We start from the raw sequence: 19,952 nt of genomic DNA, 5'->3' as shown, positions 1-19,952 counted from the left end.
GATAATTATAATCTAAAAGGCTTGTTTAAACTGCACGTAACAATTTCTTTAAAAAGAAAACAAATTTTAATATATTTTAATGTTTTAAAATGTTTTCACGACTATCTCCTTTTTCTATCACACAACAACTTCAATTTATCTTAGAAAATTATTTCCTCCGGAATATTAATTTTCTCCTTTTCATTTGTTTTTTTTAATTTCTATTTCTTAATAAGAAGCAAAATTCCAAACAGGAGGAAAAAAGTCTGTGACATTTTGAAAAAGGCATAAATTTAATTGAAAATTTCCCTATAAATTAACCCATCGTCCTTATTATAAATCGTCTTTCTTGATATCATAAATTCCTGTTGTATTTTTCTTGTCCAATGTACTGGGAGAGACCTTAAAAAGTAAATTAATCGAGAGCTACTGCGCAGTAGCGATTTGGCACAGCAGGCGGTACTTGCTTGATTACACGTCTTTGATTTGTATGATATGATGTATGAAACCAATCTCATTTGGATCGAAAAATTTTACATCTGACCTTGTGGGTGAATTTTTCTTTCTTCAAAATTCGAAAAATTTTCCAAAGTACAGAGAAAACTACTACAATAATAGAAGTTATTAATAAAAGTAAATTAATAATTTTTTCTTCATAAAATTATTACTTAGACAATATTTAATGAATTATTTTACTTTAATATTTCTAAATTAATTGGATTTTGAAAGATTTGCGATTACAATATTCAGATAGATTCTTGGTAAAATTTCAATTATTTTTAAAAATTTTAATAAAATTCTTGGTAAAAGTTCAATTATTTTCAAAAAATTTCCACAGTTTAATGATTTTCAATATCGAGTGGTTTAATAAAATTTTTCAAAAGAATTCAATTATTTAAAAAAAATTGTTAATAAAATTCTACCCAAATATTTAGTTATTTTCATAAATAATAAAAATTTGCCAAAAATTCAATTATTTACAAATTTTTTCTATATTTCTTTGCAATAATTCAATTATTTTTAAAAAGTAATAACATTTTTTATAGGGGTTGAATTATTTTCATAATAAAAATTTACTTTAGAAATTTAATTATTTTTTAAAATTTTAATAAAATTCTTTACATAAATTCAATTATTTTAAAAAGTAATAAAATTCTTCACAAAATTATCGTATTTGTTAATAATTTTAATTAAATATTTGATTATTGAAGTTTATTTAAATTGTATTGAAAATAATTGCCTTCCTGAGAAGATTTATATTGTTTATACAAATATTTTAATTCTTAAAATGAATTTTACTGCTTATAAAATTAATTAAATTGATTCGAAGGATTTATGAAAATTTTAGAAAATAATTAAATTTTTTTATAAAAATATTATTAAATTTTTTTTTTAAATTTAATTCTTTAATGAAATTTTATCAAAAATTGTATTAAAAATAATCAAATTTTTACAAAAAATTACTATTCATAAAAGTAATTAAATTGTTTCAAAGAAATTATTTAAATTTTAGAAAGTAATTTAATTTTTTCGAAAAGTATTATTAAAATTTTTTTAAAAATTGAATCCTTGCATGAAATTTTATTCAAAATAATTTAAATTTTGCAAAGATTTTACAATTTAAAAAATAATTGAATTATTTTGAAGAATTTATTAAAATTTTGAAAAATAATTGAATTCTTTCATAAAATTTTTATTAAAATTTTGTTTAAAATAATTGAATTTTCACAAGAAATTTTACTATTTATAAAAATAATTAAATTGTTGCAAAGAATTATATTTATAATTTTTAAAATTATAAACAATAATAATTAATTATTTACTTAATAAATGAATTTTTAAAATTTTTAATTCTAAAATTATTAAAAAATTTATATTTGAAAATTTATAATTTTGTAATCTATTTTTTATAAATAAACAGGAGAAAAATTTGCATAATTCAGATCAGTCAAACGAAATTTGTTTTAAAAAAAGCATATAAATAACAAATGGGTATATTTTTTATTTGTTGATAATAATTTTTTTTAAATTTTTTAATTTATAATATTATTTTATTATAAATCATCAAAAAATACTTGCATATTTTTAATTTGTCAAAAACATTTTTTTTTAATAAAAAAAGACAAAAGCATACACATAAACTAACTTCAAACTGCGGATAGAATGAATGAATGAAAGACAGAATTATCAAATTATTTATTATATTTTAAAACACTGTTTACATTTTTAATTAAATTTACATAAATCACAAATATTTTTTGAATTTTTAAAAAAAATTTATTGAACATAAAGTTCAGTTTTAAGACAAAAATAGTATTCTATAAGAAACTTGAAAGCATAGTAAAGATTTAAATTTATATTTGATTATAATTAACAATAATTAATCATTAAAATTATAAAAAATAATAAACTATTATTAATAATTATAAAAATTATAATTAATAATAATTAATTATAATTAAATTATAATTAATGATAATTCATTATAATTAAATTGTAATTAATAGTTATTAATTAAAATTATATTATAATTAATAATAATTCATTATAATTCATTATAATTGAATTATATTTAGACTAAATTTAGAAAAAAATTGAAATGAAGATTTACATACGGAAGAGAATATTTTGAAAAATCGCGAGTAGTCTGTCGCTAAGACCAAATGATAACGTTGACATTATCTGGCGTATTATGTTGAAAATATATTCAGTAATTTCCAAAATTCGAACAACGAATGTGTTTCCTGATTTTCTACTTTCCTCTTTAACAACATTGATTGCTGATTGCAGATTAGTGAAATTGGCAGTTCTTAAGAAATTCATAATCATATTGCGTGTACTGGATGGTACATCAGTCCATACTTTTGTAACTGAGTTGGTTAATTCAGTGTTGTTAATTTCTTGATTTCGCTTCTTTCTAGTGGCGTAGTCATTGACAATTCTGTAAAATTCTTGCATTGTACTCTCTGATACTACGGATGGTGTTGTTTGATAATAAACTTGTGAATAATGATGTCTTAACGTTGGCGCGTGAACAGGTGTTAAACCATTTCCATAAGATGAACTAGACTGGGATCCTGTATATTGACCTAAAATTTAAAAAAAAATTGTAAAAAATTATATTCCGTCATTTTTTTTTGCGAATTTTGAGTTATATTTTGATGATTTTTCTTTAATTTTGTATTTTAATTGCTAAACTATGTGCCTCTATCATTTTTCTTAAATTTACTGAATAATTTTCAGTCAGATTTCTGCTTTACCGACATTTGAATTGTTTTCTACCTTTTTTCTCGCAAATTATATGTAAGGTTATTAAAATTGTTTTCGAATTTTGCTTCCTGATGCCTAAAGTGTGTGTCTCTACTATTCTTTTCTAATTTTACTCAATAATTTTCAGTTAGATTTCTATATTACCGACATTTTTTTCACTCTGCCCCTTTTCTCGTAGATTATAAGTAATTTAATGAGAATTGTTTTCCAATTTTGCTTCTTAATGCCAAAACTGTTTGCCTCTATTATTTAACAAAGCTATTAATTAATTTTCTGTTATAATTATAGATACAATAGAAATATGCAATAAATTTTGAAATATTTTTATCTACAATTCTGAAAAGAAGGAAACAGGAAGCATCTGTTCATATTTAGGTATGAATTAGTTAAAAAATTATATTAAGTTACCTTGTTGGTACAATTGTTGATATGGGCCTTGCATTGCCACGCCTCCAGCATAGGCGGGTTGTTGTTGCTGACCTACAACATTCGGTTGTTGCCCATATCCATAATAAGGGTTAAAAGTCTGTTGACCAGGAAAACCTGATTGTTGTCTATAAGGATTGAAAGACTGTTGACCGATAAAACGTAGTTGTGGGGCAGATCCGAACCCTTGTTGCACTGGATGTTGACCTACGAAACCTGGTTGTTGGACAGTTCCATAACCTTGTTGTACTGGTTGTTGACCTACGTAACCTGGTTGTTGGACAGTTCCATATCCTTGTTGTCCTGGCTGTTGACCTACGTAACCTGGTTGTTGGACAGTTCCGAATCCTTGTTGTCCTTGCTGTTGACCTACGAAACCTGGTTGTTGGACCGTTCCATATCCTTGTTGTCCTGGCTGTTGACCTACGTAACCTGGTTGTTGGACAGTTCCATATCCTTGTTGTCCTGGCTGTTGACCTCCTAAACCTGGTTGTTGGACAGTTTCGAATCCTTGTTGTCCTAGCTGTTGACCTACAAAACCTGGTTGTTGGACAGTTCCGAATCCTTGTTGTCCTGGCTGTTGACCTAAGTAACCTGGTTGTTGGACAGTTCCATATCCTTGTTGTACTGGTTGTTGACCTACGTAACCTGGTTGTTGGACAGTTCCATATCCTTGTTGTCCTAGCTGTTGACCTCCTAAACCTGGTTGTTGGACAGTTTCGAAACCTTGTTGTCCTAGCTGTTGACCTACGTAACCTGGTTGTTGGACAGTTCCGAATCCTTGTTGTCCTGGCTGTTGACCTACGTAACCTGGTTGTTGGACAGTTCCATATCCTTGTTGTCCTAGCTGTTGACCAACGTAACCTGGTTGTTGAACAGTTCCATATCCTTGTTCTCCTGGCTGTTGACCTGCTAAACCTGGTTGTTGGGCAGTTTCGAATCCTTGTTGCACTGGCTGTTGAACTGAAAAACCTGGTTGTTGGACAGTTCCGACTCTTTGTTGCACTGGCTGTTGACCTACTGAACCTGGTTGTTGGACAGTTCCGACTCTTTGTTGCACTGGCTGTTGACCTACTGAACCTGGTTGTTGGACAGTTCCGACTCCTTGTTGCACTGGCTGTTGACCTACTGAACCTGGTTGTTGGACAGTTCCGACTCCTTGTTGCACTAGCTGTTGACCTACTGAACCTGGTTGTTGGACAGTTCCATATCCTTGTTGCACTGGCTGTTGACCTACTAAACTTGGTTGTTGGACAGTTCCGACTACTTGTTGCACTGGCTGTTGACCTACTGAACCTGGTTGTTGGACAGTTCCGACTCCTTGTTGCACTGGCTGTTGACCTACTAAACTTGGTTGTTGGACAGTTCCGACTCCTTGTTGCACTGGCTGTTGACCTACTAAACCTGGTTGTTGGACAGTTCCGACTCCTTGTTGCACTGGCTGTTGACCTACTAAACCTTGTTGTTGGCCAGTTCCGACTGCTTGTTGCACTGGCTGTTGAACTCCAGCTTGAAATTGATTACTTCCAGCTGATTGGTTTCCAGGAAAACCACCGCCTGGTTGTACTGCATTTTGTGCGAATGCAATTGAGAAAATAATCCCCCCTAGTCCAAATATCAAAAGAAATAATCGCATTTTTGAAATAATTAGTAGGAACTTTTTATTTTGAAAAACAAACGTACTTCTTAAAAGAACAACTCTAAACTGTCTTGAAATAATTGAAAAAATTCCAATATATTTATATCATGAGAGTAGATGATAAATTTTATTGATACAGGTGAATTTTTTATTTTTTGAAATAGTTTAATACGCAATATACTGTTCAAATAAAAAAAAAGAATTATTATCAATTATTCTTTTCAAAATTTTTGCCTATATATATACATATTATTTGTGAAATTTTTATTTGATCTTACATTTACATAGAAATACACGTGTATGTTTGATTAGAAAAAAATATTTTATTTTTTTCTTTCTGCTCTTGATTAGAAATTTTTTCGAACTGGAAAATTTAAACAATTTGCAGTCTCATTAACATTCAATGAAGGAAATTATTAAATAAAATAATGACAATTATAATAATGAAAATATGCAATTTTAAAAATATTTTGGAATAATTTTTATAATTTAATAATAAATTTTAACTATTTATATCAAGTTTGTGTTTGATTTCTACATTATTGACATTTTTGATATTCTGTCACTTTTCTCGGAAATTTTGTTTGAAGTTTAGAAATTTATTTTCCTATTCTACTTCCTACTGCCTGAACTGCGTGCCCCGTCTGTTCTTTTTTCTAATTTTACGAAATATTTTTTAGTTAGATTCCTTTATTACCTACATTTTCTTATATTCCGTCATTTTTCTTGCAAATTCTGAGTTATATTTCGATGATTTTCCTTTCATTCTGCATTTTAATGGCTAAACTATGTTCGCCTATTATTATTTTTTAAATCTACTGAACAATTTTCAGTCATATTTCTGCTTTACCGACATTTTCAATTGTTTTCTACCTTTTTTATCGAAAATTAAATATAAGGTTATTAAAATTGTTGTTCCAATTTTGCTTCCTAATGTCTAATCTGTGTGCCTTTACTATTTTTATATAATTTTACTAAATAATTTTCAGTTAGATTTCTATATTACCGACATTTTTTACAATCTGCGTTTTTTCTCGTAGATTATAAGTAAGTTTATAAAAATTGTTATTCCAATTTTGCTTCCTAATGTCTAATCTGTGTGCCTTCACTATTTTTATCTAATTTTACTGAATAATTTACAGTTAGATTTCTATATTACCGACATCTTTTATAATCTGCGTTTTTTCTCGTAGATTATAAGTAAGTTTATGAAAATTGTTATTTCAATTTTGCTTCTTAATGTCTAATCTGTGTGCCTCTACTATTCTTTTCTAAATTTACTAAATAATTTTCAGTTATAATTATTAAAATAATTTTCAAACTTTTTTAAATAATTTTTATTTACAATTCTAAAAAGATGGGAACTAGGTTAGAAAGTGAGAAACTTGAAGTACATGAAACAAATTTGAAAAATTTTATAAGAAAACTGTTCTATATATACATATATATAAAATGTTTGTTTTTTTGAAACTTTTCTGAATATTTGAAGTATAATTTTTAGTTTTTTAAATATAAATAATAAATATATTAATAAATATAATATATTATAAAAAAATATCTATTATTCTTTAAAAAAATGTCATTTTTTAAAATTAACAATTTAAATCATAAAAAAGCGATAAATAATTGCTGACACCTATGTTAATAAATAAAATATTTATTTACACTGCAAATAAACCAATTTGCCTATATTTACGATAACGGATAATAATTTTACGAATATCTTACAAAACAAACAAGAATATTGACATTAAATTAAAATAATTTTGTTCTCTAAAAAATAAGTCTATATCTAGATATATCCGTTTAAACAGAATCAATAAATTGTAAGGTGAAATAATATGCGTTTCAAATTCAGTAAAAAAGAAATAATAAATTTATATAAAAAAATGTATGATGAATAATTATAAAAATGTACATATTTAAAGAGCGAGAAGAAAAATGTTTATTACTACTCCATGTTATGTCGATTTCATAGAAAAATGTTTCAAAAATTGTATATTAAATCATTAAAAATTTTGAAATTAAAAAAAATCCCAAATAATGGTAAAATATTATGGCAAAATTATTGGCACTCGATAATTAATTTTAAAAAAGTAGCAAAAAGTATCTTTTAAACAAAAAAGCAGTAAAAAAGTAGCTATTGAAAAATTAAAATTGACAACCAAAATAACTCGTTTAAGACACTTTACAAAACTGACAAAAATTCCATTCTATATTTTATTTTCCTGACTTTTTCCTAATTATCATCAAAAATATTTACTTCTTTCTTATATTGCTAATAAATTGAATTTCTGCAATGAATTTTATTATTCATGAAAGAATTTAATTATTTGTAAAAATTATTTAATTCTAGCAAAGAATTCTGTAAATTTTTTTGAATAATTCATTTCTTTCCTCTAATTTTATGCAAATTCTAATTTAAATAATTCAATTCCTAAGAATTGTTTATAGTTTATGAACAGAATTAAATTCTTATAAAGATTTTTATAAAAATTTGTTTAAATAATTGAATCCTGTTTGGAAATTTCATCAAAATAGTAAATATTGAAAATCATTGTATTGCGAAATTTTTTTTAAAAGTAATTAAATTTTACAAAGAATTCTATTGAAATTTTTGAGAATAATTAATTGAATTATGTCTGTGTGGCATTTTATTAAATTTTTTTTAAAATAATTTAATTCCTAAAAAGCATTTTATTATTTATGAAAATAATTGAATTCTTGCGAATTAACGCGATATTAACATTGTTTTGCCTAAATATTGTCGTGATATTGCCCTAATGTTGCAGTGATATTAAATTTATTTCTAATTTTACTAAATATTTTCTAGTTAGATTTCTACATTACCGACATTTTTTATATTAAGTCATTTTTCTTGCAAATTATGAGTGAAATTTTGAAGATTTCTTTCCTAATCTGCTTCCTTCTGCCTGTACTACGTTTCCCTACTGTTTTTTCAAATTTCATGAAATATATGTTAGTCAAATTCCTCTATCATCGAAATTTTTTTACATTCCGTCACTATTTTTGGAAATTGTAAGTAATAGTTTGACTTCCCTTTTATTCTGTATTCTAATAGCTAAACTATGTACCCCTAATATTTTTTTTAAAATTTATTAAATAATTTTCAGGCAGATTTTTGCTTTACCGACACTTACAATTTTTTTCAAAAAAATTTTGCCAAATTTTGTCCAAAATAAAGATAGTATAGAGACAATATTTATAGAGTATGTATATTAATATATTTTGCCCTAAATATTGCCAGAGAAATCCTTTGAAAAACTGACACATTTTTTCCTTTTTGTCAATATTAAAGAAATAAATCTCCTAATAATTTTTTTCAATATAGCAGATTGGGAGGAGAAGTGAGAATTAAGAATAAAAATGAGTATAAAATAGAAAGAATGCGAAACTGAGAATATGTATAGAAATAGTTAAAAGATGAAATGGAATAAAAGCTGCAAATCCGGACTTGCAAGTGTATATTGCAAGCAATAAAAACAGCAAGTTTACTCCGTCTGAATGCAACTTACCAGTTTTGTATGAGCGCTTGAAGGTGAGTTTAACGAGGAACCCGTTTCGAGTAATTTTCATCTCTCGACACAACGACCACTCGTAGAAATCAATCGATAATAATCAACATCAATATCACTCGTAAATGTTCCTGTCCTTTTTAAAATACATAAACCCTAATTATTCTTATTCAATCAAAGAATTGTGATTTTCAATATAAATATTTGCGCTTAACTTCTCACTAATTAGAAGTACATTTCTTTGAGGATCATATTCGTATCTTGTTGTATCGTGTTCAAATTAAATGCCTCTGGTATTTTTTTGTCTATTTTTATGAATTGTTTCGTTAGATTTCTGCATTATCGACATTCTTTGATATTCTGTCACTTTTCTTGTAAATTATGATTGAAGTTTATAAAATTGTTTTCCTATTCTGTTTCCTACTGCTTAAACTGTATGTCTCTACTGTTTTATCTAATTTTACTAAATATTTTTCAGTTAAATTTCTACATTACCGACATTTTTTATATTATGTCATTTTTCTTGCAAATTATGAGTGAAGTTTTAAAGATATATTTCCTAATCTGCTTCCTACTGTCTGCACTGCGTGCCCCTACTGTTCTTTTTCTAAGTTTTCGAAATATTTTTTAGTCAGTTTCCTTTATTATTGACATTTTCTTACATTCCGTCACTATTTTTGAAAATTGTAAATTATATTTTAATGATTTTCCTTTTATTCTGTATTTTAATGGCTTAACTACGTGCCCCTATCATTTTTTTATTTATTAAATAATTTTCAGTCAGAATTCTCCTTTACCGACACTTTAAATTTTTTTCTACCTTTTTTCTCGCAAATTATATGTAAAAGTTATAAAAAATGTTTTCCACTTTTGCTTCCTAATGCCTAATCTGTGTGCCTCAACTATTCTTTTATAAATTTACTAAATAAGTTTCAGTTAGATTTCTACATTATCCACATTTTTTAAAATCTGCCTTCTTTTCCAAAATTATAATTAAACTTATAAAAATTGCTTTTTAATTTTGCTTCGTAATACCAAAACTATGTTCCTTTGTTACCTATATTATCAATAACATTATTGTAAGTAATGCAGAAATTCAACTAAAAATATTATAAGTTAAATAAAATTTTAAAAAATTCCAGAGGGACATAGATTGGATATTAGCAAGTATAATTCGAAAATAATAATCAAAACTTCACTCATAATTTGCGAGTAAGAAAGCAGAATATCAAAAGAGTCAGTAATGCAGAAATCTGTCTAAAAATTATTTTCCTAAAATTAAAGAGAAATACCAGAGGCACACAGTTTAGTCATTAGGGAGTAGAATTAAATGGAAGTTTTGTAAATTTCTCTTACAGTTTGCGATGAAAATGATATAATATAAAAAAGACGGTAATGCAGAAATCTAACTGACAGAAGAATAGTACAGGCATAGAGTTTTGGAGATTTTTCTTATATTTACTGAATAATTTACAGTCAGATTTCTCCTTTACCAACATTTTCAATTTTCTTTTTTTTCTGCTATTTTTCTTGCAAATTATAAGTAAATCTATGAAAATTGTTTCACAATTTTGCTTCCTAATGCCAAAACTTTGTGCCCCTAGTATTATTTTTTTAATTTACTAAATAATTTTCAGTTAGATTTCTATATTACCGGCATTTTTCATATTATGTCATTTTTCTCGTAAACTATTAGTAAAAATTTTGATATTTTTTTTCTAATTCTACTTTTTAATGTTCAATCTATGTGCCTCTACAATTTTTTTTGTTTCTACGAACTTTTTAGTTAAATTTCTGCATTATCGACATTTCAGACATTTTGTCAAATATCACAAATACTATGTTTCTCTATTACCTGTATTATAATTATGTATATTTGCTTTGTATCTCTTTGCCTGACAAAAAAATGAAAAATAAATAAAATTGAAGTCCTTTTTAACTAAATTGGAATTGTCGTAAAGGTTAAAAGGGAAAAGTAATTTTTAAAAAAATCTAAATCGAATATTAGTGCATTAAAGAATGTAAGTAGCAAGCTTGCAATTTCGATTAAACCACCGATTAATAAAACGATTTCTTAGAAGCATTACCCCTCCCCAAACACCTGGGACGTAACGAAACTTTCGATAATTGAACAAAAAGGGCGTGGGGGACGGTAATAAATTATTTAAAGAATTCCCATCATGCACCAAGTGCAATAACTCTTTGCAGATAATTTATAATACTTTTATTACTAAAGACAACCCTCTTTCATTTTTGTACTGAAAATTTCTTTTCCACTCAAAAAAAAGAGAAAGAAATATTTTTTTAAAATTCTTTTTTTAAAATTTTTTTTCTTCTTTTTCTTTTTTCTTGTAATTTCTTGTTGAATTTTTGTTTACTTAGCGCCGTTGTAAACATACATTTATTACAATCGTACAATATCTCACGATATGGTTAGGACATGGTGTTTCGAATGTCGCGCTACTCCTTTTATCTAGTCGCAAACATCTGTACCAACATATAGAAAGAACGCTCCTTAAAAGTGCGAATCAATGAAACAACTTATATCCATAATGGTTTGTCGTCTTGTAATTTACAATTGTACACGACGTTTGAACATGAAACTGTTGACAATCAACTTGAAAACGAAACATTAGACGGGGAAAAAAAAATTTCCCATGTATTACTTACAATTGTGAATGGTAAATGAATTTGCGAAGCAACATAAAAAAAGAGAGACAGAGAGTGAGAAAGAAATGAAGAATAACTCAAGAAGCTCTGATACTTTGGAAATATTGCGGCAAAATAGTGAAAAATACTGTAGCAGAATAATGACAATATTGCGTGGAAAAATCGATGGTAATTTTGTGGCAGCATTGGAATAAAATACTGTTGGTATGAAGGCCATTTAATGGCAAAATTAAGGCAAAATAGCGGCAATATACAGGGAAATAATGGCTATTTAATGTCAAAACTAGGGCAAAAATAGTGTCAAATAAAAGGCAAAATAAAGGAAAATAGTGGCTATTAAATAAAAATGCTAGGGCAAAATAATAGCAATATAAGGCAATTGAATGGCTATTTAATGGCAAAATAGTGTCAAATAAAAGGCAAAATAAAGGGAAATAATGACTATTTAATGGCAAAACTAGGGCAAAATAATAGCAATATAAAGAAAAATAGTGGCTATTTAATAGCAATACTAGGGCAAAATAATGGCACTATAAGGCAATTAAATGGCTATTTACTGGCAAAATAGTGTCAAATAAAAGGCAAAATAAAGGAAAATAATGGCTATTTAATGGCAATACTAGGGAAAAATAATGGCAATATAAAGGCAATTGAATGGCTATTTATTGGCAAAATAGTGTCAAATAAAAGGCAAAATAAAGGGAAATAATGGCTATTTAATGGCAAAACTAGGGCAAAATAATGGCAATATAAAGAAAAATAGTGGCTATTTAATGGCAATACTAGGGCAAAATAATGGCAATATAAGGCAATTAAATGGCTATTTAATGGCAAAATAGTGTCAAATAAAAGGCAAAATAAAGGGAAATAATGACTATTTAATGGCAAAACTAGGGCAAAATAATAGCAATATAAAGAAAAATAGTGGCTATTTAATAGCAATACTAGGGCAAAATAATGGCACTATAAGGCAATTAAATGGCTATTTACTGGCAAAATAGTGTCAAATAAAAGGCAAAATAAAGGAAAATAATGGCTATTTAATGGCAATACTAGGGGAAAATAATGGCAATATAAAGGCAATTGAATGGCTATTTATTGGCAAAATAGTGTCAAATAAAAGGCAAAATAAAGGGAAATAATGGCTATTTAATGGCAAAACTAGGGCAAAATAATGGCAATATAAAGAAAAATAGTGGCTATTTAATGGCAATACTAGGGCAAAATAATGGCAATATAAGGCAATTGAATGGCTATTTATTGGCAAAATAGTGTCAAATAAAAGGTAAAATAAACAAAAATAATGGCTATTTAATGATAAAACGAGGGAAAAATAATAAAAAATAGTGTAAAATAGTGTCAATATAAGGCAATTTAATGGCTATTTACTGGCAAAATAGTGTCAAATAAAAGACAAAATAAAGGAAAATAATGTCTATTTAATGGCAATACTAGGGCAAAATAATGGAAACAAAAGGCAATTGAATGGCTATTTAATGGCAAAACTAGGGCAAAATAATGGCAATATAAAGACAAATAGTGGCAATTTAGTAGAAAAACTAGGGCAAAATAGTGGCTATTTAATGTCAATAATAGGGCAAAATAATGGCAATATAAGGCAATTAAATGGCTATTGAATGACAAAACTAGGTCAAAAGAGTGTCAATGAAAGACAATTAAATGACTATTCAATGGCAAAATAGTGTTAAATAAAAGGCAAAATAAAGAGAAATAATGGCTATTTAATGGCAAAATTAGGGCAAAATAGTGGCAATGAAAGGCAATTAAATGGCTATTTAATGGCAAAACTAGGTCAAAATAATGGCAATATAAAGAAAAATAGTGGCTATTTAATGGCAATACTAGGGCAAAATAATGGCAATATAAGGCAATTGAATGGCTATTTATTGGCAAAATAGTGTCAAATAAAAGGCAAAATAAAGGAAAATAATGGCAATATAAAGAAGAATAATGGCTATTTAATGGTAAAGCTAGGGCAATATAGTAGCAATATAAAGAAAACTAATGGCTATTTAGTGGGAAAACTAGGGGAAAATAGTGTCTACTTAATGGAAATACTAGGGCAAAATAGTGGCAATTTGCAGGAAATTAAAAGTCTATTTCAGTCTTTTTTTAAAATATTATTTGACAAATAGAAAATATACAGGTATTTTTTCATAATTTATAATAAAATAATATTAGAAATAAAAAATTTAAAAAAAATGTTGTGATAAACAAATAAAAAATATACCCATTTTGTTTATTATATGCTTTTTTCAATAACAAATTTCGTTTGACTCAACCGTTTCTTAATATTTTTTTGAAAATTCTCAATTTTCATAAGGAAATAATTTGCATCGTTTCTATTTCTTAATTACAATTGTTTTTAATAAAATTTAATGTTTTTAAAAAATAAAGGAAAACAACGTTTATAAATTCTATTTGTCAATTACAAATTTTAATTGAATGTGAAATTAAAAATTTTTGAATTTTTAGAAAATAAAGGAAAAAAATTTACTCAAAAAAATGTTCTGTTACATTTATTCAAGAATTTCCTTAATTGTAAAATTATTTGAAAGCATCAATAACTTGTTTTTTAAATAAATATTTAATTATTATTATTTTCAGATAGGAGTTAAGATTTTCAAAAATTTCAAATAATTCAATTTTTTTAATGTTTTATAATAATATTTAAGTTGACCGAGTGATAAAATCATTATTTTTTATTATGATATTGTTACTGTAACTTTTTCATAATTATTTTCATCATTTCAATTATTATTATTTTCTAGAACCTCAAATAATACAAAAAAAAAATTCAATGAAAATTTTTCAACTTGAAAATAATTTAATCATCATTATCTATTTTAACAAATTTAGTTAGCGACTGAATGGGAAATTTGTATTTTGTAATGATTTATAAATTAGTCGTTAGGGTGAAAAAAATAGCCGTTTAATTTATGTTGATTGGAATCAACTACATATAATAAAAGCAATTAAAAAATGTTGTTGTCAATTTTTGGTGTGGGTTCCGAAATTGGTAAAAGTGCGTTTATTACAAACGATCATTGCATAATGAACTCCTAAAAAAATGAGATCTATTCATTTCAGGTGGAACTCTGTTTATATATATATATATATATAGACGATAGACCAACTCTCTGATCGATTGGTACTCGTATAACGAAGATTGATGTCCCTTAACTTTAGAAAGTGGAACGGTAAATCACGATTAGCCATATTATTTTTTTACTATTAAGCCATATTATTATTTTGGCTCTATGAAATCGGGTGCAATTTACAACACGATCGGAAGTTTCTTCCACTGAAAATGGTAATATTCGATTATTTTTGTGACATTTTTAAAAAAAGACGTCTACTCTTGTGTGTATATTTATTGCAAAAGGAAAAATCTAGGTGAAGTCAATTGGAATTCAACAGTTAGGAATTGCTGATCTCCTTGCTGAAGGTTAGCTGCTTTATAACGATTCTTACAATTCCAGTTGAGAAAATAAATTACTGTATTATATCAAATAATAGGGGATATTACGTTTACAATAAAGGGAACAAAATAAAATGATCAAAATTGTAGGTAATGCAGAAATTTAACTAAAAAATATTATAAGTTAAATTTACAAAAAAATACCAGAGGAACGTAGATTAGACATTAGAAAGTAGGATTCGAGAAAAATAATCAAAAAATCTCTTATAATTTGCGAGAAAAAAGGCAGAATATCAAAAATGTCGGTAATGCAGAAATCTGTCTGAAAATTATTTTCCTAAAATTTGAAAAAATAGTAGAGGCACAGAGATTAGATATTAGAGAATAGAATTGAAGGAAAATTTTATAAATTTCACTTACAGTTTGCGAGGAAAAGAGCAGAGTGTAAAAATGTCGGTAATGCAGAAATCTGTCTAAAATTTTTTGTTATGTTAAAAAATAAGTAGAGGCACACCGATTAGACATTAGAGAGTAGAATAGAAGGAAAACTTCATAAATTTTACTTACAGCTTGAAAGAAAAAGAGCAGAGTGTCAAAAATGTCGGTAATGCAGAAATTTGATTGAAAATTATTTCCCTAAAATTTGAAAAAAAATAGTAGAGGCACCCAGTTTAGACATTAAAGAGTAGAATTAAAAGAAATTTTTGTAAATTTTACTTACAGTTTGCAATGAAAATAAGAGAATATAAAAAATGTCGGTAATATAGAAATTGAACTTCAAAATATTAGTAGATTTAGAAGAAAATAGTAGTGGCACAAAATTCAGGCGCAGTAGGAAACAGAATAGGAAAAATATTTTCAAAACTTTACTTATAATTAGAAGAAACAAGACTGAATTTCAAAAATGTCGGTAATGCAGAAATCTGACTAGAAATTATTTAGCAAATTTAAAAAAGAATAGTACAGACACAGAGTTTTGGTATTAGCAAGCAAAATGGAAGAAAAAATTTTAAAACGTCACTTACAAGTTGCATGAATAATGACGGAATGTAAAAAAATGACGGTAATAAAGGAATCTGACTAATAAGTATTTATTAGAATTAGAAAAAGAACAGTAGGGGAATGCAGTACAATCAGTAAAAAGCAGAAAAGGTAAGAAATCTTCAAAACTTTACTTATAATTTGCAAAAAAAATGAGAGAATATGATAAATGTCGGTAATGTAGAAATCTCAGTAAAAATTATTTACCTAAAAATTGGAAAAATGACTAAAGCCAAATTGTTTACCCATTATAAAGCAGAATTGAAGAAAAATTTCTATAACATTATTGTAAATTTGCAGAAAAGGTAGATACAAAAAATGTCGGTAATGTAGAAATTCAAATTAATCAGAAAAGAAGTAGAGGCACACAGTTTAGACATTAACAAGCAAAATGTAAGAAACATTTTTACAACGTCATTTATAATTTGCAAGAATAATGACAGAATGTGAAAAATTTAAAAATGTCGGTAATAAAGAAGTCTGTCTGATAATTATTTTTTTAAGTTAGAAAAAGTAGTAGAGGCACACAGTTTAGATATTAGAAAGCAGAATTGAAAAACAATTTTGAATTTTTCACTTACAGTTTGGGACGAAATAAGCAGATTATAAAAAATGTCAGTAATGCAGAAATCTAAATAAAAAAATTATTTCGTGAATTTGAAAAAAATAGTAGAGGCACACAGTTTACAAACAATTGAGCAGACTAGGTGCAGAGTTATCAAAATAACGCCTATATCTAACGAAATACGGGACAAAATAACTGAATCGTCGATAATGTAGGAAACCAACTTGAAAAAACATTTCATAAATTTGAGAAAAATAGTAGAGGTACATAGTATACACAAAAAGATGCAAAGTAGAAGTAAAAATATCAAAATTTTGCTTATTATTTATGAGAAATGTTACAGAATAATTGAAATGTCGATAAAGGATAAACTTAACTTTAAAAATTATTCCGTAAAATTAACAAAAATAGTAGAGGCACATAGTTTACACATTATTAAGCAAAGTCGGATCAAAATTATCAAAATAACGATTTTATCTTTTAAAAAATGTGACACAATATCTTTAAAGTTGATAATGCAGAAATCTATCTTTAAAAATTATTCCGTGAAATTGGCAAAAATAGTAGAGGTACATAGTTCTGGCATTAAGAAATAGAATTAGAAAAAAAGTTTCCAAATTTTAATTATAATTTTCCAGTAATATGATGGAATGTTATAAAAAAATGTCGATAAAGGAGAGATCTATGAAATTTTTGTACTTTAATACAGAAAAAATTACCACTGGCACATGACTTGGGTAGTAAAGAAAAGAATGGCAAATAAATTTTAAAAATAGAACACATAATTTTAGTGAAACTAGGCAGAATATCGTAAAATAAGGGTAAAAATACAGTGGAATGTTAGAGTGAACCAGGAAATATCGTTAGGGTAGTGAAGAATGTTGACACGTGCCGCGATCGTTACATGTGCCCGGCATGCCCAAATGGAATAAGAAATCGGAATCACTGCACACTGGTATTCAGAGAAACGAGAAAGAGAGAAGTGGGGGGACGGAGGGGAAAAGAGAAAGAAAGACTCAACTTTTATGACCCAACTATATACACGTGCTTGTCGGAAAAGATTTGAATTGATCATGAGAATCAAGTGACGTGTTTTCAACCTCTGAAAATTGTTTTCAATGTTCGTCCGTGCATTTAGAATTCAACCTCTCTAGACTGGCAGAACGAGGACTCGCTTGTCATGAGAGAGCTCTTCTTGACTAATGCCCTAGGCACTCGAAATATACCTCTTTTTCATAATCTGTAAGTGCACTTGAACAATTCATTTTCTTTTAAATTGTAAGCAATCACGTAATAAAATAGAATAAAAAAGACAAAAATGTCGATAAAGAAGAAATCTGAATAAAATGTTTTTTTCGATTAAATTTGGAGAGAAACTGGTAGAGACACATAGTTTGTACATTATAAAACAGAATATGTGTCAAATTTTTTAATTTTCACTTACAAATTCCAAAAGATTTAGCAGAAATACTCAAATGTCGATAAAGCAGAATTCTAACTTAGGAATTTGTATCGTAAATTTGAAATAATATTATAGGCACGTAGTTTGCACATTAGCAAGTAGAATAGAAATAAAAATTTTAAATGATTTCTTCTGACTTACGAAAAATCTGACAGAAGAGCTAATATGTCGATAATGAAGAAATCTATCTCATGATTTTTTTCTACATTAAAAAATAGTAGTTTAGACAATGGAAAACAGTATGAGTGATAAATTTTTCAAATTTCATAAATAATTTACTGGTAAATGACAGAATATTTAAAATCTCGGTAATGCAGAAATCAGGAACAAAATTAATTAGTAGACTTAGAAAAAATATACTAGAGGCACATAGTTTATGCATAAATAAGAAAAATAGGAGCAAAATGATCAAAACATAGCTTAAAAATGACGAAAAATGTGGTCGAATAGCTAAAACGTCGATAATGCAGAAACCTAAATAAAAATATTTCGTAGAATTGAATAAAATTAGTAGAGGTACGTAGTTTAAAAATTGGGAAGAAGAATAGATACCAAATTTTCAAAATATTGCTTATAACCTACGAAAAAGTTGACAGAATAACTGAAATGTTGATAACGCAGAAATCTACTTCAGAAATTTCTGGTATAAAATTTAGAGAAAAGCTTGGTGGCCAAAAGACTAAATTGCCATTTCGCTAAATTAAAATTTTACACAGTAAGAGGTTAGGTTCGAAACACTCAATCGGTAAAACAGTTTTGCTATGCGTGGTTTAGCAAAATGGCAATTTAGCCTTTTGGCCACCAAGCAAAATAATAAAGGCATTTAAATAATGTAAAAAGAAAATAATTTAAGCATTAGGAAGCTGAATAGGAATAAGATTTAATATTAATGTATTAATAAGAATTAAAATATTTCTTATAACTTATGAAAAACGTGACAGAATAGTTGAATTGTCGATAATGCAGAAAACTAATTTGAAAAATTATTTCCTAAATTTGGGGAAAATGGTAGAGACACATAGTTTACTGATTTGGAAGCAAAGTGGAAGTAAAATTATCGAAATACAGTCTATTACTTACGAGAAACGTGACAGAATAATTAAAAAGTCGATAATGCAGATATCTAACTTGAAAAATTATTTCCTGAATTTGAGAAAAATAGTAGAGGCACATAGTTTACAGATTAGGAAGAAAAAAGGGAATAAATTATCTAAATAATGCTTTTAACTTTTAAAAAACATGACAGGATAGTTGAAAGGTCGACAATGCAGGAAACTAACATGAAAAATCATTTCGTAAATTTGAAAAAATAGTAGAGGCACATAGTTTACAATAATAAGAAGCAAGGTAGATGGAAAGTTATCAAAATATCGCTTATTACTTATGAGAAATGTGACAGAATAACTAAAATGTCGATAAAGCAGAAACATAACTTTGAAAATTATTTCGTAAAATTGTCAAAAATAGTAGAGGCACGTAGTTTACACATAATTAAGCAGAGTAGGTGAAAAAATTCCAAAAAAATACTTATAACCAACGAAAAAAGTGACAGAATATCTAAAAAGTCGATAATGCAGAAATTTGACTGACTTTTTTCGTAAATTAAAAAAAATACGAGAGGCATGTAGTTTAGATATTAAAATACGAAATGAGAGAAAGATTTCCAAAATTTTCACTAATAATTTCAGAGAGAAATGGCAGAATGTTAAAAACGTCGGTAAGGTAGATAATTTTTTTTTCAAAACGTGAAAAATCGTGCTGAACCTGAAATAGAAGAAAAATTATTATGAGAGATTATCAATTCTCTAGATTTAAAAAGGAAACAAACAAATCCGATTGCTTTGATATTTATGGATCCGCTCTCTTCGCGATGCGTTAAAAAGAAAAATTATAAATTGTCGGGATATAAAGAATATGTATAA

General features: G+C 26.9%; 1 protein-coding gene across 1 annotated transcript; it reads right to left on the bottom strand.

Annotated features, from left to right (window-relative positions):
- Window positions 1–2,536: 2,536 nt before the first annotated feature.
- On the bottom strand, window positions 2,537–5,375 carry LOC122512862 (glutenin, high molecular weight subunit PW212-like). Its single transcript, XM_043628963.1, has 2 exons — window positions 3,658–5,375; window positions 2,537–3,068 (listed from the first exon to the last, which is right to left on the bottom strand). The coding sequence occupies exons 1-2, from the start codon at window positions 5,309–5,311 to the stop codon at window positions 2,587–2,589; spliced, it is 2,136 nt and encodes a 711-aa protein (XP_043484898.1). The 5' UTR covers window positions 5,312–5,375; the 3' UTR covers window positions 2,537–2,586.
- Window positions 5,376–19,952: the final 14,577 nt, after the last annotated feature.

The sequence above is a fragment of the Leptopilina heterotoma genome, unplaced genomic scaffold (genome assembly GCF_015476425.1).
Source record: "Leptopilina heterotoma isolate Lh14 unplaced genomic scaffold, ASM1547642v1 Lhet_129, whole genome shotgun sequence".
NCBI classification, from domain to species: Eukaryota; Metazoa; Arthropoda; class Insecta; order Hymenoptera; family Figitidae; genus Leptopilina; species Leptopilina heterotoma.
The sequence above is the reverse complement of the archived record's forward strand: the minus strand, read 5'-3'. Positions and strand labels throughout refer to the sequence as shown.